The following is a 27,954-nucleotide window of genomic DNA, read 5'->3' on the forward strand; positions in this document are numbered from 1 at the left end:
TGTTTCACTGTTATTCCTGCCTCTAAACACGCCGTCCATCTCCTAGAGGGTAAAAATAAAGCAGCATTGTTTAATTTCTGGAAAAAGCCAGATGACAGTGGAAGGGGTCAGAAATATGCATACCAGCCCTCCCTGTCCCACTGTCTCAGCTGTTGCTTCCTGAGAGACAGAAGCATGTGGTTGCTAAAAATACCCTGCAAAGAGAATACATTCTCTCTCCAATAGGAGAGTATAAATTAATCCGAGTTGTAACATACACAACTGCTTGTGGCTGGGAGAAACGATTCCAAACGTGGTTTTTGGAGGGGGTTTTCCTAACGAAGCAGAAGTCCCAGCCCTGTGCCTTCCCTGCATAGGTCGGCGATACTGCACGGAAGATCTTCGCCTCCTGCCTCTCCTGCTCCCACCCCCTCGCCCTCCTATGGGAAATGGTGCAGCCGGGGGTGGGGGGAGGCCAGCCCTTTTATAAGCGTGGTCTTGTAGCAAGTCGAAGTTGACGGGAGTGGTGGGAGATTTGGCTGGCTCCGAGATACCCAGTTCCCGAGCCTTGAGGTCCCTTGGGATGACCAAAGGGGGAATGGAGTCAGTCGAAGTGTTCACGTCTGAAGGCAAAGGCAGGGGCTTGAAAGCGCAGAAGGAATTCTTGCCTGGGGATGTCATCTTTGCAGAGCCAGCCTACGCTGCCGTGGTTTTTGATAGGTAAGAGAAAAGCACTTCTAAAACACAGACTGAAAGTCATCTTGATGCAAAATTTCATCTGGCTGGGTGGGTAAGAGTTTGAAGGTGTCTGGACAGCATCAGAGAATGCTGTCCGGTGCAAAGGGAAGTCAGAAGCACTTTTGTAAAGATGAATTCACAGCTTACAATGAATGTCTTTCCCAGGGCTCAGATCAGCTTTTTACCTTTAATATGGTGCAATGTGTTTCCAGGATGTGATCTTGCAAGGTGCTCGGTGCCATCAGCTTTTACCAAATGTGGTGAAAGTTGCGTGTATTCAGTGCCTCACAAAGCTGGACCCATGTTACGCTCCGGTGAACTGCCAGGAGTTAGTGTCATTCAGGTACAGCAATCTCAGACTGACTTTGCTGAAGCCTCCGACATATAATGTGTGATAAAAGTGAGTTACGTTGTGCTCTGCTCACGTGTACCACCTCCCAGCTATACACGCGGCTTCATCGCCCGCTGCCTTCAAACTAGAAGCTAGTGGGGATATGCGAGTGATACTGTTTCTGTTGAAGTGTTTTTATATTTATAGCTAGCCAAGTTAGCTGGACACAGGTTTCTGCTTTCACTCTTGCATGAGACTGCTTTAAAATTTTTGTTCACACTGATGTAGCCAGAAACTGAATTCTGGTGCAAACACATTTTTCTTTTCTGCTGCTTGTTTCAAGGACGACCAACATTCGATCAACCTGCGCTGCTGGTGTGGCTGGTAGGTGCCCACTTCTGCCCTTCAAATCCATGGAAGATTCACTTAAAATACCCTGAAAGCTAAAAGACACAAAGAACCAATTTCAATGTTAATCTCCCATGGGATAAATCCAGAATAAAGCCTCAGACATGAATGGAATTTGTTCAGCTTTATAATATGCTTACTGAGAACAGAATTTGGTGCAATCTTTTTAAATGAGGAGCTAGAGGTCAGCTGAAGGTTTCATTCCCGGCTTAGGAAATTTGTGAGCATTCTTCAAGGGCATCATGGTGAGTCCCGAGACTGATTTTTTTGCCCCAAACTGCCAGTGACTTTAGTGAATGTTCTGCACACTAAATAGGGCGGTGAGCGATTCTGCCTAGCTGAGCTTTCCCTGATTGAATCAACTCTGCTAATGAAGTCTGGGACACAAGCAGAGCTCATGCTGTTTTTAAACCCAGTCATCTTTTAGTTGAAGCTGATTCATGCTACTGTGTGATCTGGCAATAGCAGAGAATTGGGGATTAAATGGACAGAGCAGGAAATAAGGTTTTTTTGTGTCTTTCATTCACTTTTTCCTTGCCCTTATACTGTCAGTGGGTGAACATGTTTATGAATCTTTACACTAGCAGCAATGACACTTTCTAGTTTGTATTTTAATATGTCATTGCAAGAGCTCACATTAAAAATGTCACTTTTTATTTTAAATTGTTAAGTTCTTGAATTCTTAACCCTGAGTTCAATTACAGTAGTTAGTGACAAAACCATCTCTCCTTGACGTGTCCTTCTAGCTCTTGTACTTTAGTTTCACTTGTGTCACTAGCTGGAATCTTGCTGTGATACTGTTTGCTTCGGAAGTGCCTATGGACAATGATTTCTCCCATATGCTGCATTAAAAATACTAATTATCCTTTAAACCATTGAAAACATTTTGCATTTGGGTTGCTGGTTGAGAATTTTTTTTCTTCTATGTGAAATGTTACGAGCATCATGCATAGAGTAGAGCTGCCCATGTTGAAGAGCTACAACTTTGCTGCATTTTCAAATGTCACTTGTGTAATGTGAGATAAGGGGACAAGCTATCACTATATCGGCTCTTAGACTGCAGACTGTGTCTTAGGCTTAGATTTCCAACAGAAAACCTCGGATGGGGAGAGATATGCTTCCCTCCCTCCCCAGTCTGTGTTTGTTTAGCTCGCAGAGGGCAGATCCAGATGCTAAGCAGCAAGGGGGTAAGGTAAACACATCCCTTCTCTGTGACTGCAGAGAATGGGGATGGCTTCAGTCATTCTTATCTCTCTGCTTCTTCTTCATGCTGCTGTGCAATAATAACGGACTCTTACCCTCCCATCCCAAAATCTCCGAAGCAGGTGGTGCCAACTAAATGCTTGTTGGTTAGTGTTCAGCAGGGAAAATCCTGCGCCTGAGATGTAATGGAAACATGCATTTTTCTTGTGAGAACTGCTCTGTTGTTTTTCATACACACACAGGGCTTTGGTTTTGAAGGTACCTTCTACCGCTATCCCAGGGTATGAAATCGCATATAACCCCCGTTGAACCGATTGCTGTCAAAGAAGGGTAGCCTGGACCCTTGAAGGACCTGCAAGAGTAAATCCTCACTAGGTCATGGTGGCTGGTTTTGCCCTGAAAGGACTGCTGTTGCATCTGCATGGATGAAGAATCCAGTGAAGCAGCTTGTGTTTCTCCATGCCCACAAACAAGCATTATAGGTCCTAAAACTGGTGTTGAGCCTACACTATTAAAAAGGATCTCACCCTGCACTGGGAAACCCAAAGTCCAGAGTCCATCATTCTAATTCCATTCAGCACCTTCATCTCTTGCTGAAATCAATGTATATGTGTACTATGGAAAGGGGATTCCAGTATGAGTGATTGGTAGGTTTAATTTTTCAGCTCAGGTCCTACCAAATAGATGACAAGGTTTTCCACAGAGCTCTGCTTTCTTTGCTTATAAAGGCCGCCATGGAAGCACAGGAGCACAGAGTACTTGGAAAAGTTGGTCCATACTTTGCAGCCCTTTGAGGAGCTTAGTTCTCTGAGAAGACTGGTCCCAGTGTGGATGCTGAGCCCCTGAACTCCTGCCCCTGATTTTGTTGAAACCAACGTCTGTGTGGATGTCCGTCATACTACAGCGGCCACACTGCAGTCTTCTGTGTGACTGCACGTGATGTGGGAACACAGCAGGTGAAGCGAAGGTCTCTTTTTCAGATTAGTAGGAGCAGCTCTTCAGGGATACAACATAGTTTTCTCAATGTGGCCGTACTACAGGATGGAAGGCAGCTTGTGTTTGTGCCCAGGCACAAAGCTGTCAAGAGATGGCAGGTGTTACTGTTCAGAAATGGGGGAGCCCCGTAAAAGCTGATCATCATTTGACCTGGTGAAGAACATAATTATGAAATGAAAAATTTGCATTATCTGCTATAGGTGTTTAATTTCAGGTGTGTAAGTGAGAAACCCCTTCAGAGGGCTGTTGCATAGCAGAAAACTACCTTTCATACTCTGAGAAACTACTGGAAGAACAAACCTCTTTGCCTCTGCTGTCCAGGGATCTAGGGAGCCTGAACAACTAATCTTGACACCTGGTGTTAGGTGCTCACAGCAGAAAGTGTGGATACACTACGTTTTGGGCTTAAATGATGCAAAGGCCCTTCTCTATATATTGATGTGAGGAACTGCTGTAGTAATTTGGACCTGAGGCTGTCACCCAACTGCACTGTTTGAATGTCTATCTTTCAGTAGGACGCTGAGTTTGAGGAGGTGTTGAGAATTTTATTTTGCCAGGAAAAGGAGAAATGTTTTCTTTGACAAAACTCTATCATCAGCCATCATACTCTGAGCAACTAAGACCCATCAATTTAACTGGACCAACCTACAGAGTGATGTGATGGCTTGTCCAGCAGTACGCTTTGGGACTCAGCTAGCAAATTAAGACACCTGAAATTAAGGTCTGTGGTAAGTGTCTGCATAGATTCAGTTGCCATAGGTGTTTAGTGTCATTTGAGATGTGCCAGGGTGTCTGAGAGATCCTCTTAGGGCTGACAGGTACAAAGCAGGATTTATGAGAATCAGGCGTCCTCTCAGGCCAGATAGGTGTCCCTGCAGAGCCTAAAATAACACTAGGCTCCTATGTCCAGGCAAGTGAAACCAGCCCTAAGTGCCCGTTATAATCAATGGAGCACTGTAATGTGCACCGACCACAGACACCTACCTTTGAGCTGAATGGCTTTCCAGACCCCACTGAGTGTTTTGATGGGATTTCTACTTAAACACTGAGGGTACAGATGAACACTTTTAGGTGTCTAAATCTGCAGACTGCATCCCACCCTGGAAGCCCCTGAAGGTCACAGGGACCCTGAAGGTCCCCGAAGTCATTACGGCTGGTGAGGGCTTGTACTCTTCAACCCAACAATGGTCATCTGAGCAACAGTTTCTTACCCGGTGCCAGAGACTTTTAGTCCAGAAGTATGTAAAACTCAAAGAGAAGCTAAAGAACGTTCCTATAGGCATCTGCCAGCTCATAGTTTCTTAGATTTTAAGGCCAGGGTATGACTCACAAGGCTAACCCTGCTCATTGCAGAGGGGTTGGACTAGATGACCTTTAAAGGTCCCTTCCAACCCAAACCATTCTACGATTCTATACTCTTTTGCTGAACACAGTAGTTACCTGGCATTGACTCCTGCATCAAGTCTGTTATTTCTACCTGCACTTGAGCAGGCTGTTTAGAGACACAGTGAATACTGATTGAAAGGGGATGCAGAACTCAGTGCAATGTCCAGTATTTTGCTGTTTGGATGAAGTGCAGACACACTCTGGTCTGTGTTTGAATCAGCCTTGCTGTTATCAGCTGAAATAGCACTCAGAAAACAGCAGCGTCAGGCCTGCTTTGCCCTAAAATAGATGCAGAAGGTTGGAAATATATCCTTTCAAGGGATTATTTGCCTTTGCGGGGGTCACTTTTTGATTTGCAAAGCCCCTGTGCATTCCCCATTGACATTACCTGTCACTGAAGCTTTCTCTAGTGCTCTGCTTACGTGCTGGGGTTTAATCCTTCCCTTCTCCCTCTTTACTTTCTCTTTGAAGATCCCAGGTCTCCTTTCCTCACTGCCACCTTCAGCACGATGGCATTCCCATTGCCTGGGCTCAATGTACAGTATGTGACCTTCTCCTCTGGCATGTCAGTTGGCTGTCAAGCCTGTAAGAGTTTACATTTCCTACAGTCATGGGGATGCCTGATATATCACTGTCAACCTTCATCAAGAGAAGGTTTGCTCTTTAACCAGTGGGGTCTGAGAGACAGTAGTCAAGGCAAACAGTGTCATGTGGTAGAAAGCCAAGATCACCTGAAAATCAGCTTGATGAGTGATCTGCAAATTGCTAAAATCTTGAGATCATGCAATTTTTGCACTCCTTTTTGATGTATGAAGCAGGCCCAAAACATTTTCCAAAGGAAATGTGGGGAGCTCCATTATTGTAGCTGGGATGACCTAGGGATATAAGAAATGCAAATTTTTCCATAACAGTATGACTCTGAAAAGATTATGGAAGCAAATTCTTTGAGTTGATATCAATAAAAACTGACAGCTAATATGATCATATTCACATTTTGCAAAATTTTCTGGGGTTTGATTTTTTGTTATTATCTCATTTGTTCAAAAGCTTAAATAAAACCTGGGAGAAAACCTTGTTTTTTAAAGAAAACCACACCCACACCTCTTTAAAAAGAAGCTGAGAAAGCTTGTAATGAAAGACTGAAAGTAAAGTAGTCTAAAATTAGTCTAAAATAAATCCTCTGCTCAAGTCAGACAAACTAGGATGTGTCATCCCTGACATTTTGAAGATAAAAGTACTAAGTTCCAACCCCCTTTTTTAAAGGAGCAAAACTATTCTTGTGCTAATAATTCACCATTATATGTATCCTCAGTAGAAGTCAGCTATTGAATACCTCCCTTTTCCTTTCACTGCTGAAAGAGTAGGTGCATTTCCTTAGGCTGTTGTGTTCAATGAAGTGTTACAGCCTCTGCTTTGAAAGCCAAGTGGGCTTTGCCTACATCTTAGGCTATTCATATGCCATCCTCTGTAAGGTGTTGAGGACAGAGATGCCTAGCCAGCCAATAATAAATATGAAGTAGGTGGACTTAGGTGTAAGTTAGGTCATCTGCGTGTGTCACCTATGATGTACAGAATAGAATAAACTCATGTTAAGTAGTTTGTGAGCTTTCCACCATGTCCATTAGCTATTCAATGAAATCCTCCTTTTATTCCTTTGCACTACAGCCATCTCACCTTGCTTTTCCAGATTAGTGAATGAGATGCTGTGGGTGCTAGATGGGAAATGATTGGCAGATGTTTGGGTTGTGCATGTCTCAGAGATGAGGTTAATATATTTCCTGTGGCAGTGCTCAGTCCTCTGTCCTGGCAGGTCCAGCAGGTCTTAATCCATCTGAATGCAATCCAAACAGTCACAAGAGCTATTTGTTTCTTCTGCTTTCACTGAGAGCCATGCTTGCGGGAGCCATGGTTTAGTTGACAGTGCTCTGCCACCTCTTCCATTTGTTGGCTGGCACATTGAATTATTGCTTGTGACTGTAGCTACGTCCAGGATTAGTAGTAGTTGTGCATCTCATCTACGTAACATCAGAGCTCATGGGGGCCTGAGAGTTGAGCTTGGTTGACTCTTGGATGAGAGGCCAAGGAAACCTGAGACTCCCCAGAAAGTCATTTAGTGAGTCAGTCAGTGGCACCTGCCCTCCAAGTCAGTCCTAAATCCCTGACCTGGCAAGGCTTGGAATGGCTGGAGAAATCACTGTCCTCATGAAGATCCTGCTTTTGGGCAGGGTGAAAAAAAAGTTCTCACTATGTGTGGAAGATGGCAGTGAATGAATGGCCAGAGGTCACCCCAGAGGCCATGGAATATGTCCATAGACACAGCAGAAAGCAGTTGTATTGTCCCTGTGTTAAAACAAGGGAAGCCGAGCACCGAGTCTCTAAGGGTTCAAACCTCCAGGCTCCTGGGTAGGTGCTGTACGTCTCCTCAGAAACCTTCAGTGCTGCCTGGCCATGCAGCATCCTGACCACATGGGCATGGGCTGCTCTCTCTACAGGGAGAGGAAGCTCCATCCAGGCCAGCTGGGCCATTTTGGGTTGTGATAAACACTTTCTAGGCCAGACAGAGGTGGCTTTATAGATCAGTTATTTCCACAGGCTGAGAGACTTGGTTTTAACCTTGGGGCACCTTAACCATTGCAGGGGGGATGATAGGGGAGACTGTGGAGCACTACAAGCCTTTGGTGTCCTTGGTGTTGTCTACCTCCAGGACAGATGATATCAGAGCCTGGCGTAATGTCCAGCCCTGCGGCCAAGGGAGAGCCCCACTTTGCCATCCCCATTTGGGGCATCCTGCTCTGAGCACCTCTGGCAGGCAGGAGTTTGCACAACTGCCTGGAGGCACCTGGGGGATTTAGGTGCTTGTAGGGTCAGGCAGTGCTCAAGCAATATTTGTTGAAGATTTAGGCAACAGATCTCAAATACCTGTCTCCTGATCTTTTTACTGTGCCAAGAGTTGAGCCCAAGCCTCTGGAGTCCTCGTAACGCACATTATCAATAAATTCAGTCTTCTTTTAAACCATTCCTGAGCATGGAGGATCCCACGAGGGTTTTGTGAGAGATGCAGTATTTCTTATACCTGCCAGTCAGATTAGCGATGAGTAACTGTGTCTGCAGTTTCAATACCACGTGAACTGTTCCTTCACCTCCTCAGGCAGTCTCGTATAGATTTTTTTGTGCATTTCTGCATCTCCTCAGAAACGAGGGCCTTCCAGGGCTGGTGGTAAGTTCCACCAGCTGGATTTGCTTTGGAAAGTCTGGACACCCTATGCGATAAACACCAAATGCAAAGCCAACATTTCAGTATTTTTCTGTTCTCAGAGAGAGCTGGGGGGACAGTTTGAGTCCCTGTTTGAGGACTCGGGTTTTTCTGCACCATATTCCCCTCTGACCTGTCATTCCTCTTTACAGGGAAACTTCTTTAACTGGTTTTTCACTTTCTGACTGCCCTCAAAGCATGCAGGCAGCAGGAGGGAGCCCCATTCCCTGCACGAGATATCTCCCTGTGCTTCCCAGCACGACGTAACTGTGTGGGTTTTATCAGCTCTCTGGCTCTCCTTTGCCTTACAAGGAGTGTAACCTCTCTGCCCCTCTGACTTGACAGCTGACAGAGCACAGCCTCGCATTTCTCACCAGCTCCCAGATCTTTCATTTGACTTAATGGAGTTGGCTGCATCCCCCTTCCCAGACACGTGCTCCCCCCTGCCCCATCCCGGGTGCTTACGTTGCATCAGGCTCCCTCCTGTGTGCCGGCACTGCTCACTGTCATTTTCCAAACCTAATTTTTGCATGTGGTTTTGTCTGCAGCAGGTCGTCCTGCTTTAAATCAATGGCCCTCTGCTTTAAATCAATGGCCCTCTTCATCCTGCAAGAGCCAAGGCGCGGGGTGGATTGTGTCAGCAGCTCATGCAATAGTGCCAGAGGAATGAAAGTGCATCTTAAGTGTACTGTGATAGATATAAATATGCATACATACGTTTTTATATATATCTGTTTAGGGGAGAGGCAGGACAGTCTTGGGGCTGGGGACTCTGGGGCTTTGGGTCCAATTCCTGCCTGTGGCACAGCCTCCTCATGTGATCATCAATACATTTTTTATTTCCTTGTGCCTCAGTTTCCCCACTGTGGGCTGTGGATGATGATAATGTTCTTGGTAATGAAGCCTCTGTGGTTGGTGAGGTTTTTGCAATGAGAACCTCCTTCCTGGGCCGGCAGTGTCTAAGTGATGGGAATTTAAATTCTCCTGTACTGTCGAGCCTGGCTGGAGGCAGAGATAAAGTGGGCAGTTGCCTGGAGAAGCAGACAGCTGGGGGCACCAAATTAGGCAGTGAAAAGCCTTCTCTAGCAGCAAGGGGAAGGTCCAAAAGTTGTTTGGGCTGGAGACCAAAGTGTCTCCCTCTCCTTCCCAGTGAAGCAAGACCCTGGAGCAAGCAGCTGGACCTGTGAAAGGGGCACATGGGGGAGGTTCCCCCTTGGTCTGGCACCCCGGACACTCTCAGAGGGAGGACACGAGGTTAGAGTTCTTCACCAGTATCCTCTGATGCATTCCTCCCCTGGCCTTGGTTATAGTTGCATACATACAATTGTAGGATGCTTCTTGGAAATCCTGTTTTGAACCCCCCAAAGAACCAACCTGCTCCTTTTGAAAGGTGTTTCCCAGTTATCCCATGACCGTCTAACTCACAGTAACTTCTCAACTAGTTAAACTGCAGACCCAGGAGCAGGAATAGCCGCTGAGCAGCACTTACTGCTGCTGGCACCAGAGAAAGACATGTCAGGCTTTTGGATTTGGAGGAGAAATCTGCATCGCTAGCCTGTGTGCAGGAAGGCTTTAAATGGCCTAAAGAGCTGACACTGGACTAAACTTCATGCCCTGATAGCAGAGCACATCCTCACATCAGGCACTGTGCTCACTGCCTGTTATGTTTAACACCACCCCTGTAGGTGGCATATTCTGGGCCACTGACCAGCACTAAATCATTGATGTTCTCAGCTCAGCAACATACCAGCCTTGTGAAGATGAAAGAGCACCTGGATTTATTAATCAAATCTTATGGTGCTCATAAATGCAAGTACTGCTCCCTAAGCTTGGCATTACAGCCAGCCCACCCCGTGTCCTACCCCAGCCAGTGCTTCTGTGAGCTCGAGACTTCATCTTTCCTCTGTCTTCAGCTGTTTGGTGTTTCTTGTCCATCCCTGGGCAGCTGAAAATCCATTTGTGCCTCGGCATTCGTGTTTGGGAGTCAGCTGAATGGCGGGGAGCCTAGCCTGGTCCCTCAGACCTTCCCTAATCCACGCTAAGTGTCTGTCTTGAGGCACTGGGACCAGGAAAGCCCCACACCCAAAAAGCCTGGCGCTCTCTGCTGCTGTCTGCTCATGGTAGACAGCCAGGAGACATGTCCCATGACTGAAGGAAGGATGAGAAGACATAAACCACTCTGTGATGAGAAGATCTATCTTGAAAAAGGCAGTTTTCTTGGTTCCCTCATGTCATTTCCAACATAGTGCCACAATTGCCAAGTGCAGTGCCTCCATGACGGCTACACCTTTGGCTCAGTGGCAAAAAGAAGTGACAAGCAAAGCTGCTTTTTAATCCATCGAAACGTATCTTGGTTTCAAGCAGCACAAACACAGAGTTTCCCTATGCAACTGCTTCGATCTGTCAGTCATCTTCATTGTGGTACACCTCTGGTCTGCTCACTAGCAGAGCATTTCTGATGTGTAGTTGTATCTCCACAGTGTGCCTGTGCTTAAGGAAAACTTAGGAGAGCAGTTAGGATGGCTCAGAGCCATGCTCCCGTTTGGTCCCTGTTGCCCAATGTTTTCCTAAGTCTCTTGGGTGTGATGGTGGCTGCTGCTCCATTTTGTGACTTGGCCCATGTGGGGCCCAGGAAAGCCTTAGTGCTCAGGAGGCGTTTCACTTCAGCCAAATTCAGGGGCTTTGCAGGCAGGTGAAGCTCTCAGGGTGGCTCTTTGCCTTCATGTTCTTCTTCGTGCTTGCCTGAGCTATAGACTCATTAGGCATCTGCTTTCTGCTCAGCAAATGGGTGGCTGGTGCTTCAGCACAGGCCAGACAGAAAATGAAAACAGACTGAAAATCCTACTAACAGCGGCGGTGCTGAAGAGGAACAGAAGAGCTGCAGCCAAGAGAGCTGAGAGCTGGGGAATGCTTTATTGCTGTCCTCCTTTAAACAAGATATTTGTCTCTCTGGTGTAGCCAAACGAAAAAGCAACAGCACTGGGCAAGTGCACAAGGATTAAGCTGTGTGGGAGGTTTCTTCATCCTCCCAAAAAATCTTGGAGGGTCCATTCTTAGGGGGTGTGGGGAACCCAGGGATGCAAAGCTGGCAGGAGCCTCACTGGGTGGAGCTGGCCCTTCACTAGGGTACGAGCCAACGGGTCCTTCTGTCCTTCCAGCCTGACGCATGTCATCTGTCACACCTGCTTCAAACGACAGGAGAGGCTCCACCGCTGTGGCCAGTGCAAGTTCGCCTACTACTGTGACCGGACCTGCCAGAGAGCGGCTTGGCTGAACCACAAAAATGAGTGCTCCGCCATCAAGAAGCATGGCAAGGCACCCACTGAAAACATCAGGTGAGAGCTGGCCCCCGGGGGCTGAGCCGGCAGTCTGGGGATGGTGGGGGAGGACAGGGCATCCCTCCGGAGGGCGGTGAGAAAGAGCTGGGTGGCCTGATTTGGACAGGGTGGCGGTGGGAGCTGGTTTGGGAAAGGCCAGGAACATCCATGAGCTGATGGGACTGGGACCTGGAGGAGCATCCAGGGTGCGAGGGGGTTGTGCTCCTGCTTTTTGTTTTTGTGTTGGGCCCCAAAAAGTCTACTGCAGCTGAACGTCATGAGGCAAACCTGCCCAGGGTGATTTAGGAGGTGTGGGAAAGTGGGGAGTACGTGGAAAAGGGGAAGAGGAGATGGGCTCTTCCCCAATTTGTCTACAAGTTACATTGATTTGGATTCACATCCTGGCTCCGTCATAAGAAAAAGAGAGGAATGCCCAAGGAAATGAGAGCCGTTGTGGAGGGCTGGGGACCTGGGGGTCTGTAGCACTTCTCCAGATAAGAACATAGATGCCTGGGCAAAACCCTGCGTCTGTCTCCTTTCCTTCAAAAGCCCATGGGTGGTGACCAGCCATCAGCCATCCGATGCTGAGCCTGCCTCAGTCTGTCTGCACACAATTTCCCACCCATTAAATGAATTTCGATGGCCCTTTGGTCCTTATCCTTGCACTGGGTGGTGGTGTTAATGCCTGGGGCTCTCTCCTGGCCAGGCTGGCTGCCCGCATCATGTGGAAGATAGAGAGGGAAGGCAGCGGGCTGGCAGAGGGCTGCCTGGTCTCCATCGATGACCTGCAGAACCACGTGGACAGCTTTGACGAGGAGGAGAAGAAGGAGCTCCGCGCTGACGTGGAGAGCTTCCTCGAGTTTTGGCCGCCCCAGAGCCAGCAGTTTGGCATGCAGTACATCTCCCACATATTCGGAGTGGTACGTCAGAGGGGTGGGAGAACAAACGGGGGGCTGCTTTTAATGCCAGCTCTCCAGAGAAAGTCTCCAACTGGCCTGAGTTGAGGATGCCTGAGTTCATCCCTGTCTTGCCCTTAAGAGGCCACAGTGGTTGGGATAGCCAAGACCGGCATTTGCTGCAGGCTGTTTGAGTACTGCTGCATTCCCCATCTGCATCGCTTCTGCACTGACACTGGGAAACTGAGGCACTGCAAGGGCAAGGCCTGAAAACTTTTATCTGTCTAACCATGTAAGCAAGAGCCTCGCTCAACCGTAGGTACTGCATTGTCATCACAAATCCCACTGGGCATCTTTCTGTACCTGGGAGAGCTGAGAAAATCTATTGAAATATATTTTTAGTAAATATACTTAGAATGTATTTGAATATAGCGGATCTGTTTTAGTATATACATTAATGTCTATTATATATTGTGTGCACTAGCTTTTTACATGTATATTATATATTTCTCATATATATATATATATGAGTAAAATTAGGTAAAATATACTAAATATATTTAATAATATCCATTACTAACTTGTTAACTACACATTTTTGTTCTCAGTGTAGCAGAGAGGGAAAATCCCAGAAGCCAGTTCAGGCTGAGCTGCTCTGCCTCCAGCCCCGGTATGAGTCGGTGTGTCCCGGGCTGTGCTAACCCTGCAGCAAACAACACTGTCCAAGGGGCCAGGGCGAGCTGAGCCGAGACGCACGCTCTGCTTGCACCTCTGCTGATGGCTGGTGTGGTGGAGAAGTTGTCTTCACCAGCCCTAGCACAGGGAGAGGACACAGCCTCCTTTTGTACCCACCCCGCAAAGAAAATCCAGTCCACTGGGTGCAGGGAGACCTATGTACTAGTGACCTACATAACTTCCCCATGCAGAAGTAAGGAAGTACACATAAAGTACAGAATCAGTTAAGAAAGGAAATAAAACTATTAACAGAGTAAAATAATTAACAGCTGAGTTAATTACTTCCTTTGGTATATCCTGTCCCATTTTTTCTTTGCAAGTATTTCCTTTGTTTGCGTTTGTGACTAAAGACTGTTCCATTCATATGTGGTAATAATGTACCATATAGAAAAAGTATAATAATTTATTCTTGGCACATATGTCACCCGAAAGCAGTCATTCTGAAAATTGTTTGGGACTCATAACAAACAGTAGTAATTGGTTTTTATAAACTCTGTGGGCCACCCAGCAAACGTGACCAGGTTGAATGCAGCTCTCAAGGTTAATTTCTAACTGATACCTGTTTTAATAAGCGTGAACTTTGCTTTCTGTCTAGGCTCTGCTTGAATTGCCTCAAATTCATTTTTCTGTGACCTTTTTCTGAATTATTTGCAGGAAGCGAATATAAGGAAACCAATGCATGGTCAAACCAAATTTATCTTAGACATCCCAAATGAATATTAACAGCAAATATTCTGCAGCATTTACTCAGCTTTGCTCTGAGTCAGTCCATCCGCATGAGACCTGCATTGCTTCTCTTCTGATGTTTTATCCCAGCTAAAGATGTTGTTTCTACAATTACTTTCTGCAATAATCTCGTAGGCACTCCTCCTTTCTCCTTGAAGTTTGGAGATGGGATGCTGGAGATATACCTCTTCTAAAGCATCAGTGGGAACTGAGAAATCCTGAATGTAGCTGAGTTCAGCTTTTTCTCCCTTAACACTTCTTCCTGCCTATGTTTTGGGACTAGATTAGCTGCAACGGCTTTACCCTCAGTGACCAAAGAGGACTGCAGGCTGTTGGTGTGGGAATCTTCCCCAACCTCTGCCAGGCCAACCATGACTGCTGGCCCAACTGTACTGTCATCTTCAACAATGGCAAGTGAGTGGATATTTCCTTCCCCGGGCGCAGTGGGGATGCATCCTAATGAGCAACTCAGCAGACTCTGCTAACCGCACAGTGTCAGATCCCTGCCCCAGAAAATCTATTCATTCTCGTTTCCTTCTCTAGCTCGGAAACAAAAAAAATCAGCATTTTCCTTCTAAAGAGAAGCTGTTTTCTCTCTCATTATTGTTATTTTTAAAAAGATTGCCTGATGCACTAAACAAATACACAAGATTTGACCCCAAACCCAGTAAACCAAAAAAGAATATTTCCCTGGTTCCTGTGAGTTTTGAAACCAGACTCAAAATAGGCAGATGAAGTACTAAGCAGCTGCCTAGATCACCCCTTATATTGAGGCTTTATTTATAAATAGTTAAGGAACAATTATGGTTAATAAATTACTAAAGATTATACTGAGTCCACAGCCCAAGAGTTTCTCATAACTGAAGCTTGCAATCAGCTGTGTATCACTATCTGCTGATGTGTTTATAACCATTCCTAACACAACCTTCATCTTTGTGAGAGTGTACCGTCTCTATTAATCACTGATTAACTCTTTAGCAATGGGATCTTAATGCAATTGTGACTGTTATCTGCAAACTGAGTCACGTGTGAGTGCAGGATGCCCTAAGCTACTGTGCATTCCCCATTCCCGCCCAAGTGCTGTAAGAAAACTTCTGCGGGACATGTGAGATGAAAAGAGGTGAGGTGGGAAATGCAGGGACATTTCAGGAGAGCTGGGAGTGGAGGCTGCAGCTCTCAGTGCTTGGGGCACCCCGTGGGAGGGATGCTCTGCCCTTCCCAGCCTCCTCCCAGGCCAGAACAGGTATGAACTGCTGCTGATCCAGCAAGTTGCATCGTGTGCAAGACATTGACTGTGGGAAACTGCTTGCCAAAAATGGCACAGCTACAGTATTTCATCCAAATTTTCCTCTCGGTCTTAAGATTTTATAAATTGCCATGTTCACCAAACTTTAGTGTTATAAGTTATCCCCCCAGCCTCCCCTTCTTTAACTAACACATTGCTTGTGCACTCCAGTTCTCACTGCTGGTTTTACCTGATAAAACTATACCAGCATTTATCAAGCAGCTGGTAAACGAGCAAAGAGAAGATGAAACTGCATTAGGATGGTTACCATGGTGGGAAATAGGGTCTGATCCAAAGTCAGATTGGAGTCAGTGCTCTGATATCCAGTTGCCCTGGATCAGATCCATAGCGGGATGATGGAGAGTCTCTCCAACCAGCCTGGGAAGTGGAGGAGGTAACTAGCAGTGACAGCAACCCCAAAGTCTGAGTTTCTGGGTGGTAAGTAGAGGAAAGGCATTTTGCCTGGCAGCTTGTCGAAGTTCCCATGTGTACCCTGTTACTGACTTTAAACCTTGACCATCTGCTTATCTTGTACAATTGGCTGGGTAAATTATGAAGGTTTCTTGTCTTTCTGTGGAAACCTGGTGATAAGCCCCTGTTGTGGGAACTGAGCTCTCTATCAGCGCTCAGGGCACAATACTGGACTTGAGGACCCACAAAACTCATCACACAGAGCACAGTCCTTGTTGCTGATATCCCAGACTGATTTCCATTTCAAGCTGTGTTTTAGAGAGCATAGCTACTGATGATGGTGGAGATATTTTTATGCAAGACAACTAACCCTATTGCACCTGCCAAACGTCAGAAGCAGGTTTTGCTCATCCCCTGGCTGAGACTGCTCCTAAAATCACAGTGCCAGGACAGCTTCCCCCAAATCCACTGTTGTGGCCCAGTGATGGGCGATTCAGTTATGGCAGCTGCATAGCAAAAGCAAAGCTCTACATGCAGTCAGACATGAGCCAGGTGCTGGGAACCCCCTTGTCCCCCATCAGGGTGATGTCCCGATGCTCTACACCGTGTACCCATTTTTTTTTTGTTGTGCTTGTACCTGTGTAAACTGCAGATGTTTGTTTTGTCTTTCAGTCATGAGGCTGTAAGATCAATGTTCCACACACAGATGAGGTGGGTCAGTCTTGAAAGCATCGTTCTTCCCCTTGCCCTGTGCCCCTCATGCCCTGTGTTTAATGGAAAAGCTGCGAACAGCCTCAAGGGCCTCCTTCTATTTGCAGAAAATGTCACTTTCCCTGTTTTCTGAACTCCTCCCCCATGTAAAGCCCCACTAAAACCAAACCTCACTTAACTCTGCATTTTGTAGTAAATTAAAATGGTGGTAATACTATGACTGTCTCCCCCAATAGTAAATTCCATCCCTGCCTTCCCACCCTCTCCCTTGGCTTCCTCCCTGTCAGTATTTCCCCTCTCCACTTCTCATTTCTCCTCCCCTGACTACAGCAAGAGCATGAAAGTCAGAACAAGGTCTCACTAATCTTATACAGCCCAAAATAAAACCTTGCGTATTAGGAGATGAGAAATGATTGCATTACTGACGTACTAAATAGTCCACGTTTCTTCTGCAACAAACAGTGCCCGTTGAATGCGTTGACTACAGCAGTAATACCATGAAATGTAGGTTTCATCCTTTTTTATCATAATACCTGATTAATGTTTTACCTTTTAATGATGCCACTGTTACCTGATCCAAACTAAAGAAATCACTGAAATATATGCAAAAAAAAAGAGAAGTTCTCTGCTTAGCTCACTGTGCTTGGTATATTATAGTCAGTCCTGTTAAAGGGACACTGTTGTCTTTAAACTTTAATTTCAAGCAAACACGCAATTTCTTCATATAAGACGTGAAATACTTTTGAAGTGCTGCTCTTCATCATTGATGCTTACTCAGTGCATTATAGATTGGACCATAAAAATGGGCAATTTGAGTTTTGAGCTATTGGACACTCACTGTGCCTGTGCATGCATCTTTCAAGGTCCTCAGTGCTTGGGGCAGACACTGGGGAAAGAGCACGGGACAAGCTCAGTGGGGTGCTCTCAGCTGACAGTGTCTCTTTAACTATAGCATTTAAAATATGCCATGTGTTTCCAGGCTTATCCCAAATGCTATCAATCCCTTCCACACAAGGGATGGCTGCTTAAAATATACCTATGGTGCTTAGGCTATCAGGGGCATCATAAAAGTCAGAGGCTTGATTTTGCTTCTCTGGTTGCATGGCTCACTTTTTAACAAGGATCCCAGTAAGTCTGAACAGGAATGTTTATATGTGTAAACCTTTCTGGTGGGAATTGCTCTTCTTCATGCACTTTCTCCTGAGTAGCGGGTTGCACCTTTCTCTGGTTGGCATTTTTCCATGGTTGTGATGTAACTAATAGCTGCCCTTCGTGATGATGGCATGTTTAGTGGTAAATTTTGTATGAAATATGCTGTTGATATGATCTGACAGAGAAGGTCAAGACCAGCCTCGGAGAGTAGTTTTCACAGCAGCTTTAGCACAGCTGAAAGGCCCTTGGTGCTGAGAGCTTGTAACAGGAATTACAAAGGAATTGCAAGGGAATTAAAATCCTTTTGCAGATATATGATCACACAGAAAAAGTCATGTCAGAAAAAGTCATGTCTTCCCCAAAAGACTTAACTTTTAAAGCACCTAGTGAGACCCTTGGGTTCTATGCCACCTATGCCTTTGGTGAGACCTTCATTGGGTCCCATCTAAAGCCCCTTGTGTTCAGGTGGGAGCCAGCAGGTCCCCCCAGGTCCATCTTGTAGCAAGTACGTACATCCAACACACCGTTGAGCTCAGCAGGAGGATGATGAAGGCACATGCTGCCCACGGTGAGGGCGTCCCAGGACTGGTGTACCACACTGAGTGCAGCGGTAGGGTGGGAGCTCAGACCATGGGACTGGTTTCATTTTGATAACCCGTAAGTATGTCTAGCTCTGTGTGTGTCACCAGCCTCAAGTGAATTACTTCTAACTGTGGGTAGAATCACTAGTAGATAGGAGAGCAGATGGGTGCAGAAGCACCGCCTTTCAATTGGTATTTGATGGAGTTTTTTCCCACTCTGGCCAAATTCTTCAGTCAGTTGTGACTGTCCAGCCCCCATGACTGAGAGATGGCCCAGAGTAACTGGAAGATTTAGCTTGTAGAGTGAAACAGCAAGGGAATAGTTTTCAATGTCCATGTTATTTAAGACCTTTTGCAGGGAAAGATGTGAGAGAAAGGCAGGTGCGAAGATCTGGCTTTCCAAAAGCCTGTCATTAAGGGTTTGCTGTGGATTTTGGTTTAATAACAGAGACCGGTGGTTCCTTGTGTTTAATATTAGCAATATCAGATCAAATGGGCTATATAAAAAAAAGTTTTCCAGAGAATTGTTTCTAAGCCTTTCTGTAGAAATGCATGAACAAGGTGAGGGCATCTCTTACTCAGCACCCAGAGGGAATTTGCCTTAACTTTCAGAGTGAAAACGATACCGAAAGCAGCACAGCTTGGGATCTGGGAGTCTAGCCATGTGCGGGTAGCATGCAAAGCAGTACTTAAAAAAAGACCCGAAGTCCAAACTCAGCATTTTGCAAGGCCAGTTGGGTATTTCTGATTTCAGGGTTTTCTTCTGGTGAAATCTCCTGCAGCACAATAAAAGTTTATGTCTAGGTTCAGCCCCCATCTGGCTAAAGTAGTGGAGCCATAATCTGTTTATAGCTCAGACCCTTACGTATCCCTGCCAGAGACTTGCAGAGGGTCAGGAGAAACTGGTGTGACCGTGTTTTTACTCTATTCAGTTAACCAGACTGCTGCCCATCTCTGCATTGCCTCCCAGAAGAGCTAAAGGAGTACCTTAGGGCAAGGGCTCACCTCTGCAAGGCAGGGGCAGGTCACAGGACTTGTCCCTGATGGCTCTATGGCTGCACCTTGGCTTCTGCTGCTTCTCCAAGTCCACATCTCGTCTCCTTTGCACTCAGGATTGAGCTGCGGGCACTGAGCAAGATTGCTCCAGGGGATGAGCTGACTGTTTCCTACGTGGATTTCCTCAATGTGAGCGAGGAGCGGCGGAAGCAGCTGAAGAAGCAGTATTACTTTGACTGTGCCTGTGAGCACTGCAAGAAACAGATCAAGGACGACCTGATGCTGGCGGTGAAGGAGGGGGAAGGCAAGGTATGGTTTGTCCTGCTGAGTCCAAACCCAGCGGCAGCTGCGTCTCCTCCACCAAAGGCATCTGTGTGTGTCTGCTACTACGGCTTCTCAGCCCGGGGACGCTCACAATAGCAAGAGTCAGATTTTGGCAGAAGCCTGACTAGTGCCAATGTAAAAAATGAGAACAGAACTGAACCTTCATTGAGCACAACACCAATTCAAGCCCACCAAGCGAGGCCAGTTTCATCCCTATTATGCAACATACATGCAGTTTTTAATCTTAAAAAGCCCACTGAAGTTGCCTTTAGCTCTAACCTAAAAGTCCATCAACAGGCAGAATAGTAGAATATTGGAAAATTAGGTCTAGAGCTGAGAAACGTGCTGGCATTTAGATTGTGGTTTTTTGGAGGAACTGAAAGGGAACCAAAATTTTGAACAGCAGAAAAGAAAATGTATTGCAGGTGACTCGTGGTGTCAGGACTAACCAGCGCTGCTGAAGCGGTATGGTTTGTAAAACGTGTACCATCACGTTGGCTCCAGGATGGTGGGAAGCCTGAATTTCCAGTCCCTCCTTGTGAAGGCCTGTCACAGGGAGTTTGTACCATCACTTGACATTTGTGCATGGTTGCTGTGGGCAGACTGACTGAAAAATTAACATGTTTGTTCATTTTTAAGTAATCTGTGTTTTCCTTGGAGGTCTTATAAGTCATCAAGTGTGAGGGTGCAAGGCTGTGTCTTGCCATTGGTGGTGGGATGTGTTTCTTGGCCAGCAGCTCCAGTTTATGAGCATGCTGGTAGCTCTAAGAGTTTCTTTTTGGTTCCTCTGCCCAAGGATATAATGGCTCATATTTTTTGTCCTTTGTGGCAGTGTTAGCTTAGGGGGTTTCTACTCCTGCAAGCTTTACAAAACGTATAAGGGAAAGCAGGGAAAGAGCATTTTACTGTATTATCAAGTCATTGATCTGCACTATTGAACAGTCATGTAACGAACCAGACAGTACAGCTCAGGGGCTGATATGGGGCAGGACAAAACAGCAAATGTGGGATGAGGAACCATGACCTCTTAGACCAGCACTGCCATCAGGAGAGGCCAATGGAGCTGCACCTTCTTGGGAACGAGTACAAAACCCCCAGCCTCCAGCTGAGCACAGTTACCAGAAAGCCAAGCTCAGTCCCTTTTTCATATAGGTGGAAGTCAGGAAAGGGTGGGTATGGCAAAGCAAAAGTCTCTCCTTGAGCAAGGTTTGGAGAAATGGGATTGAACTGATATCAGGGAGCTCCCATGGGAAGTAGGACACAGGACTAGAAGAAACCCTTTACTTGTTGGGTTCCCCACTAGTGCAAAAAACCTTGCTATATAATCCCATTACTAAATTATCAAGCTTCATCTTAAAGCTAATCCTGACTACTGAAACTCCCCACTTCTAATGTAAAGCTGTCCCAAAGCTCAGTCCTCTGATGCTCTAGAAGCATTTTCATCTGACTTTCTGTAGAAGTATTTTCAAACGCCTCCTCCAGTGGATGGCATAAAAAAATCTCAGCTCTCATTCAACACCTGCTATCAAGCCTTGACCGAGCAGTGAGATGCACCATCCCCTTTTCATGAGCATTAGAGGTCCCCTGCAGCACGCAGCAGGAAGACGCGCACTTTTGCGTAAACGTCCTCCACAATCTGAAGTGCTTGTATAGAAAAAGCCTGTAACTATGCAAGGTGCATGATTTCAGCTATTAAAAATACACTCCATCCACAGACAATAAGTATCCAGACTGACCTCACCCACAGAGCACGTCTGCTTGCTGCCAGCTGTATCACATTTTCTGAATTCAGGCTCACTTGCCCGAGAGCGGAAACACTCACAGCTGCGTGGAAAAAGTGCTATGAATATATGGAGATTGACAGCTTACGTCCTCAACAGCCGCTGCGACCTCCAGTCCTTCACCCCTTCCAAATAGTAGCAAAGTTCCCATTGTTTATAATGGCAACAGGCTTAGGGGTCTAGTAAACGCAAGCTAGGAGATTTTTATTAGACAAAGCCACTGTGGAAGTGCTGTTTAAAGCACCTATTCTGGGAGTCTTTACTCAGACAGCATAGCGATGTGATTTGCACTGATGTTAACATTGCCTTTGAATATGCTCTAGGACACCCCGCGTGCTGCTCAAACAGCTGCCAAAATCTGATTAGCTGTGAGAGCTTCAGTCTAATAATATAGAATAATAAATCATCACACATACATACATATCCATAAACAGATGGGGGCTATGTGGCTCTGAGAAGCTACTGGTTTTCCTTCCATAATAAACTTTCAAGAGCTTTTCCCAACTAGCTGACTTTCACAAATTCCTCAAAAATCTGGTTGACCAGGTGTGGGAAAAAACCAATGGGACAGTCCCACGGTCCTGACTCTAAATCTTTGTGACCTTTGTTGCAATGCTGGGTCTCTGCTTTTGATCTGCACCCAGAGGTCCTTCCTCACTGCTGGGCACATGCCTGTGCTCTGGCTTTATCGTGTGTCTCCAGACCAGGCTCTTCGTGCAAGTTCCTGGAGTCAGGTGATTATGGGCTGATTTCAGATTTCCCATTTATGAAAACAAAGGTCATGATAGCTGGAATAGTTTGAAAATGCAAATTTGAAAGGCTCAGAAAAGTGGAAGATGAATGATGGTGCTGGATATCATAATGTTATATTTCAGCATTAAATGAAGAGAGAGGAGCCAGCTAATTAGGAGCTGCTTGGTGTTTTGTCAGGTATGCCTAGATGTGCATCATGCCTTCAAATACGAGGTGAAATCCAAACTTCTTTGAGGTGTGTGGGAAAACACATTTCACTCTCTGGATGCAGCTGAAATCTGAGGTCAACCATCTTATGGTGTTTGGACCTAATGACAGCATTTCTCAGAGTGGGTAAAATTTAGTGATCTTTCCTATCCTTATTCCACCCATCTCTCATTCAAGAGCCTCATTTCTCTCAAGCAGCTGCACTAGAAGCACCTGATACTTGCCAAGTGGTGGCTTTCACAGTCTCTTTGGCATCTCATGAGACCTGCTAGTTGCAGGGTCAATTTTTCCAGAGGGGAGAAGTGGAGGAAAGAGTCAAGGAACCCAGTTATGCATGCCAGATGTACATGGCCACAACCCTGATGAGCAACACTCTTGCTGAAGTCAGCAGGAGCTTCACCTCTCCATTTGGTATCGGGACCATTTCAGCCCAGTCTTAGGCAAGTCTGAGGAGGCATGCTGGGGTATACAGCCAGCAGTAGGAAGGTAGCGAGTGATGTGGGAAGCATCTGCTGAGCTGATCTGGGTTCCCAGACTGCGGAACAAGCATCCCTTCAACCAGGGTATTCTGGCATGTGTCAGGCAGTGCATTTTCCTCACCGGTTTTCCTAACATTGTCCCCAGCCCTCTGCAGAGATGGTGAAGGATGTCATCCAGTTCTCCAAGGATACACTGGAGAAGATCAACAAGGCCCGCATGGATGGACTTTACCACGAAGTGAGTCCTGGTACTTTTGCTCTCTTGCTGTGTACGCACTGCCAGGGAAAGCAGGTCTTGTCCCTCTCTACGTCAATGACATAGAGATGAAACAAAGCCCCATTGCTGTAACCTGAATATCCCCATGTGCTTCCTGGCCTGTTGGCAGCTCAAATTGTGAAAGCTGACACTGGTTTCTGCCCTCTGTAAAGCACAACCATGTCTGAGAAAACATCCCAGACTGATTTATTTTGTAGTGATGATACAAGAAAATTCAGGTGACTTCCAGCACCTCTGATTGACACAGGTGTTGAACCAAGGGCCTCCTGGGTGAAAAATGTGAGTTACAGGGCAAGTGTAACTTGTCAGCTCTGCCAGGTAGCCTCATAAAAAGGAGGACAGTAGGTTTGGGAGAGGAACAGGACAGTCAGGAGACTTGCCGCATCAAGCTGTGGGCTATGTTTGCCTGTGTTGATCTCCTCTTCACGTCCTGGCTCCTGCAGGCTGCTCATTTGTTGGGTGCTGAGGGTGGGTGTGTGGTATGGGACATCCACATGCCACCTGGAGCACAGGCCACAAGGGCAAAGGGTGAGAGACCTTAAGTCACTTCTTCCTTTCTCCATCTTTTGCTTTTGTTCTCTTCAGAGTATAACAGCTTCAGGAAAACACTCTAGGTTGAGCAACAGCCTCTGGGTTTGAACTTACTTTGGGAAAATGCTGAAGTCCCCCAGAGCAGAGATCTGGATGTTGGGTCAGGGCTAGGTGCAGCTGTGATGCAGCCGAGCAGACAAGCATGGGACAGTGCAGCTGCGTGTCCCCAGCCCTGTGGGGTCATTAAGAGCATTCGTCGCATCAAGTGCTCGTAGGAGGTTGGGTGGCATTGGGGGTATAAGAGTCCTGTAGACACTTGGTCTCTGACAAAACCCAACCTCCGGGGGTCTTTCTTCTCCTGAACAGTAGACATCACATTTTCCTTACCAGTTTTATGAATGTAACCCTGGGAGAGGAAGATTTGAGCACTGATTTTGCTAGACTGATGTTTGTCAACAAATAAAAGCATGTCCTATCTTCCTCAACCATCATGAAGACTGACTTGGCTTCTAGGACTGGTGTGGACTGTGTGACCTACAGGGCTCTGGTGTGGCAACTTTGGGGCCAAAGGTGCTCTGACTTTCCTTTCCTCTCCCTGCTTCCCCTGGGCGCAGGTCGTGAAGCTGTGCCGCGAGTGCCTGAAGAAACAGGAGCCTGTGCTGGGAGACACGAACATCTACCACCTGAGGATACTCAGCATTGCCTCTGAGGTGCTCTCTTACCTCCAGATGTTTGAGGAAGCTGCTGACTACGCCAAGAAGATGGTGGATGGCTACCTGTATGTCTGTGCCTTATTTTTGGCAGCTCTCTGTGGTTATGCAATATTAGGCAGTGTGCTATAGAATAATTTTCTTAGTCTGCTCCCATCAGGGCAGCGGTGTTGACATTCGTATTGGGACCTGATTGTATCACCAGACAGAGAGGGACCCCTTCCTAAATGCACAAGAGCTCCCAAACACCTTGATTTACTAAACTGTAACTGGCAAATGGTTTGGGTACGTCTTTCATTAGCCTCTTTGTTTTGTCTCAGAATCATCTCAGGGCTGCCCTGGTAGCAAGACACAGAGCCTGGGTGCAGGACAGAGAGGCTGTCACTGCAGAAGGTGGTCTGTTCCCCTGCACCCTGCAGGAAGGGGAAGTTGCAGAGAAAAGAGGAACTGTGATAGATGGCTGTCACTCAAGATATCCCTTCACTCTTGAATAATACATGCATTTTTGTCTTGGCTAATTAGTACGTACAAGTCCTGTGGTAAAAGCTCAGTGAGAATAAAGAAATTCAGGCTTAGTTCACATAGATCCAGGACAAACCTCACAGTAAACATTATGTACTTTATTATTACCAAGGTTTTACTACAGGGCTGATGAATATTAAATAGCAAAAAAAAAAAAAAAAAAGTAATGGAAACCATAGAGAAGAGAGAAAATCCCATTTCATCATCTCTTTCAACCTCATGCTGAGAGTCTTTCATACCCATTACTTGTCTTTTTGGTCAGTTCTACACCAAAAGGCCTGTGGTATTTTGTTCTTTTCAGAGGGGTGACAGAGTCACCTCCCTGGCTTGCAAGCCTGACAAACCACTTCATGCCCCAGCACTGGCACTGAGCTAATTGAATGACACAGAGGAAATTGCTTCCCTCCTTGTTCCTCAGTTTTTCAGTCCAGAGTGAGGACTGCAGTAATTTCCTTCCTTGCTTTAAGATCTGCCAATTTAATATGCCAAGTAAGCCCTTGAAGACAGGTTTTCAGGTAAATCCAAGCAGCTTCTAACTCTGCCTGTGCTCCTAAAGTTGGATGTAGAGGCCAGGATTCATCTTGACCACCTGGTGTACTGACTGTAGGGGAGTGATCTTACAGTCTCTGGAGGCAAGGATGCATCTCCAGGGGATGAGGTGAACATTTCTGGAGCTTCTGGAACCCTCTGTTTCTCTCCCTACTTTGAATGAGAAGCCAGTGGTCATTACACTCTCAATTTAGGCACTTCATTAAGTGCCTGAAGTTAAGTTGGTGCCATCTGGGCTGTAGGGTCAGATCTGGGTTTTGTTTGTACCAAAATAGTGTGGAATGACAGAGCTCGGCATTCTCCAACCCAGGTGCCCAGCTTTCCCCACTCGCAGGTCATTCATCCTCTTTCACAACAACTCACATCCTCTTATAACCTGTGTCCTCATGTAACTCATGCCTACCCCTTTCTAAGCAGGGCTGCACATTTCTGTGGCACCGAATGCAACAGGCTCTTGAGTAAACAGTCTGCTCTTTGGCAAACGTATCACGTCCCTGACAAACATTTGGGAAGCCAGCTCTTTCCTGAACTAAAATTACTCAATGTTTTTCCAGGAAAATATACCATCCCAACAACGCACAGCTGGGGATGGCCGTGATGCGGGCAGGAGTGACTCACTGGCATGCTGGTCTCATTGAAGCTGGGCATGGCTTGATCTGTAAAGCCTATGCCATTCTCCTGGTAACGCATGGACCTTCCCACCCAATTACTAAAGACCTGGAGGTAGGTGCCATCATCTGTGTTGTCTCTGCTGTCTGTCTGGGCAAAATTACGTTCAAGCTGTAGAAACAACCCATTTATAAGAGCTGAGAGATGCATCAAGTACTGACTGCTTCTTACTAGTGCTGTGGTTTTCTCTAGATTATGTTACAGTCTGCTGGGAAATACATGTCCTTTCCTATGGGAAATTTTCATCCCTGAAAAATAGCTTTTATCCTGCCCCAGGACATGCATTGAAAATGGCCACTGAGCCCCTGAATCTTCTTTGAAACTGCTGTGCCCAAGGACAGAGCCTCCCATTCTTCAAACAACCTGATTTCTCTGCTCTCAGATGGATGCCATTACCATTTGACTATATCAAATTACATATGGTGGATGTTCCCAGTTTACCAACTGATTTTCTTTATCGGTGTCCATTCTTCTTTATTTACCACTCCCCAGTCCTTCTGAGCTGCAGTGTATTTTTTCCTCAAATGACTGATAGGTGTATTTCCTAGCTTAGGGTCAAGAGCTGCAGATCCCAGGAAATTACATCTGCTCATCTGTGATGAACTATTTACAATTGCAGCTGGGGATCTATCATTTCTTTAGCCTTTAACTCACCTGATGTCACCTGTTGGCTTTACAGCATTCTCCTTTATTAGCCAAAAAAATTGCACGATACCAAATGAAATCCTTTACTGATGTCTTAGTCCCCATTATAGCTGAGCTATAACCTTTATTAGTGCAATTATATATATGATATATATATCATCAGAAAAATGAGTACCTAGTACCTAAAGCGAACCTGTCTGTTGACTGTTTCCCTATATATAGCAGAGGGTGAGACCCCAGCACTTCCATTTCTGTATCTCCTTTCCCACTTACTTCAGGAGGGAAATAGTGGATATATGGCACATGCTTATCTCTGTTCTCTTAAACCAAGGGTTGAATAAACTCACAGACAGGTGTAAAAAGGTTTCCCAAAATCCATTCTGAGCCTCTGCCATAATGCAGCACTAGGAATGACTCTGCTCACCGTGAATCCTAGGATGCAGGGGGTGCAACTGTGATGTGGTTGAAGAGGGGCTGAGCATCCCCTTCGTCCTCTCCTGCCTCCTTCCACATGAGGTGACCCCCACCCCGGTGATGGGTCACACCAAGGGTCAGGCCCAGGGTGTGAATGGGAAGCGCACTTGCTCCCTGGTTCTAGGTCCTGCATCAGGTTTGGGAGCGTGAGGCTTCCTAGCAGCCTGCGGAAGAGCTGGATGCAGGAAGGGCTGATGCCTTCTTCACCTTCACAGTACACAGGTAACCAGGTTTGAGAAAGTAACTGGATATCTGTGTCCAGTCAGCTTTGGTCCTGCTGGTGGGACACATAGATTAAATTGCATCAGTCATTGCATGGCCTAGGACATCCCTGAAGGTTGGTCCCCATTTCTAGGCAGCGCTTTATTTACTTGCTTTGAGATCCCCTGCATCACAGGTTTTATAACCTGTTGTGTCCCTTAGGTCATGCGTGTCCAGACGGAGATGGAGCTGCGCATGTTCCAGCAGAATGAGTTCATGTATTACAAGATGAGGGAAGCTGCCCTCAAAAACCAAAAGATTCAAGTCATGCCTGAACCCAGCAATGAGCCCTCACCAAGTCTCTTCCACAAGAAGGAATAAACCCCAAGCTTGACACGAATTCATGGCTGTGGGATAACATCACCTGTGGCACCTCCAAACATGGGGAATATGATATAGGAATGTGATATATCCATAAGGATTGTTTCCAGTGGCAGCAGTCTGACAGCATGGACCCGCTGGGGGAGGGTCCTCAAAAATCTTCTGAGGGCTCAAAGCAGAGGAAATCTTGGCAGAAACAACATCCTTTTTCTACCACTAGCATTAAAAATCAAAGCAAAAAAGCCTGTTATAAAATTATTTACATTCTTATTGGAAGCCTGTTTGTCTCTACCCTACTCCTGATCCTGAAGTCCTTGGTTAAATTTTAATTGAGTCTTTCCTAAGTG

At 46.2% G+C, this 27,954-nt stretch overlaps 1 protein-coding gene across 2 annotated transcripts; it reads left to right on the forward strand.

Annotated features, from left to right (window-relative positions):
• Nucleotides 1–562: 562 nt before the first annotated feature.
• Nucleotides 563–27,607, forward strand: SMYD1 (SET and MYND domain containing 1). Of its 2 annotated transcripts, XM_075709602.1 has the most exons (10): nt 563–699; nt 11,453–11,629; nt 12,318–12,531; nt 14,252–14,382; nt 16,337–16,375; nt 19,221–19,413; nt 22,794–22,886; nt 24,071–24,234; nt 25,792–25,960; nt 27,449–27,607. In XM_075709602.1, the coding sequence occupies exons 1-10, from the start codon at nt 563–565 to the stop codon at nt 27,605–27,607; spliced, it is 1,476 nt and encodes a 491-aa protein (XP_075565717.1). The 2 variants fall into 2 exon arrangements, with proteins under 2 accessions (XP_075565717.1, XP_075565718.1); XM_075709603.1 differs by lacking the exon at nt 16,337–16,375.
• The last annotated feature ends 347 nt before the right edge of the window (nt 27,608–27,954 follow it).

This window comes from Pelecanus crispus, chromosome 4 (assembly GCF_030463565.1).
Source record: "Pelecanus crispus isolate bPelCri1 chromosome 4, bPelCri1.pri, whole genome shotgun sequence".
In the NCBI taxonomy this organism is placed as follows: Eukaryota; Metazoa; Chordata; class Aves; order Pelecaniformes; family Pelecanidae; genus Pelecanus; species Pelecanus crispus.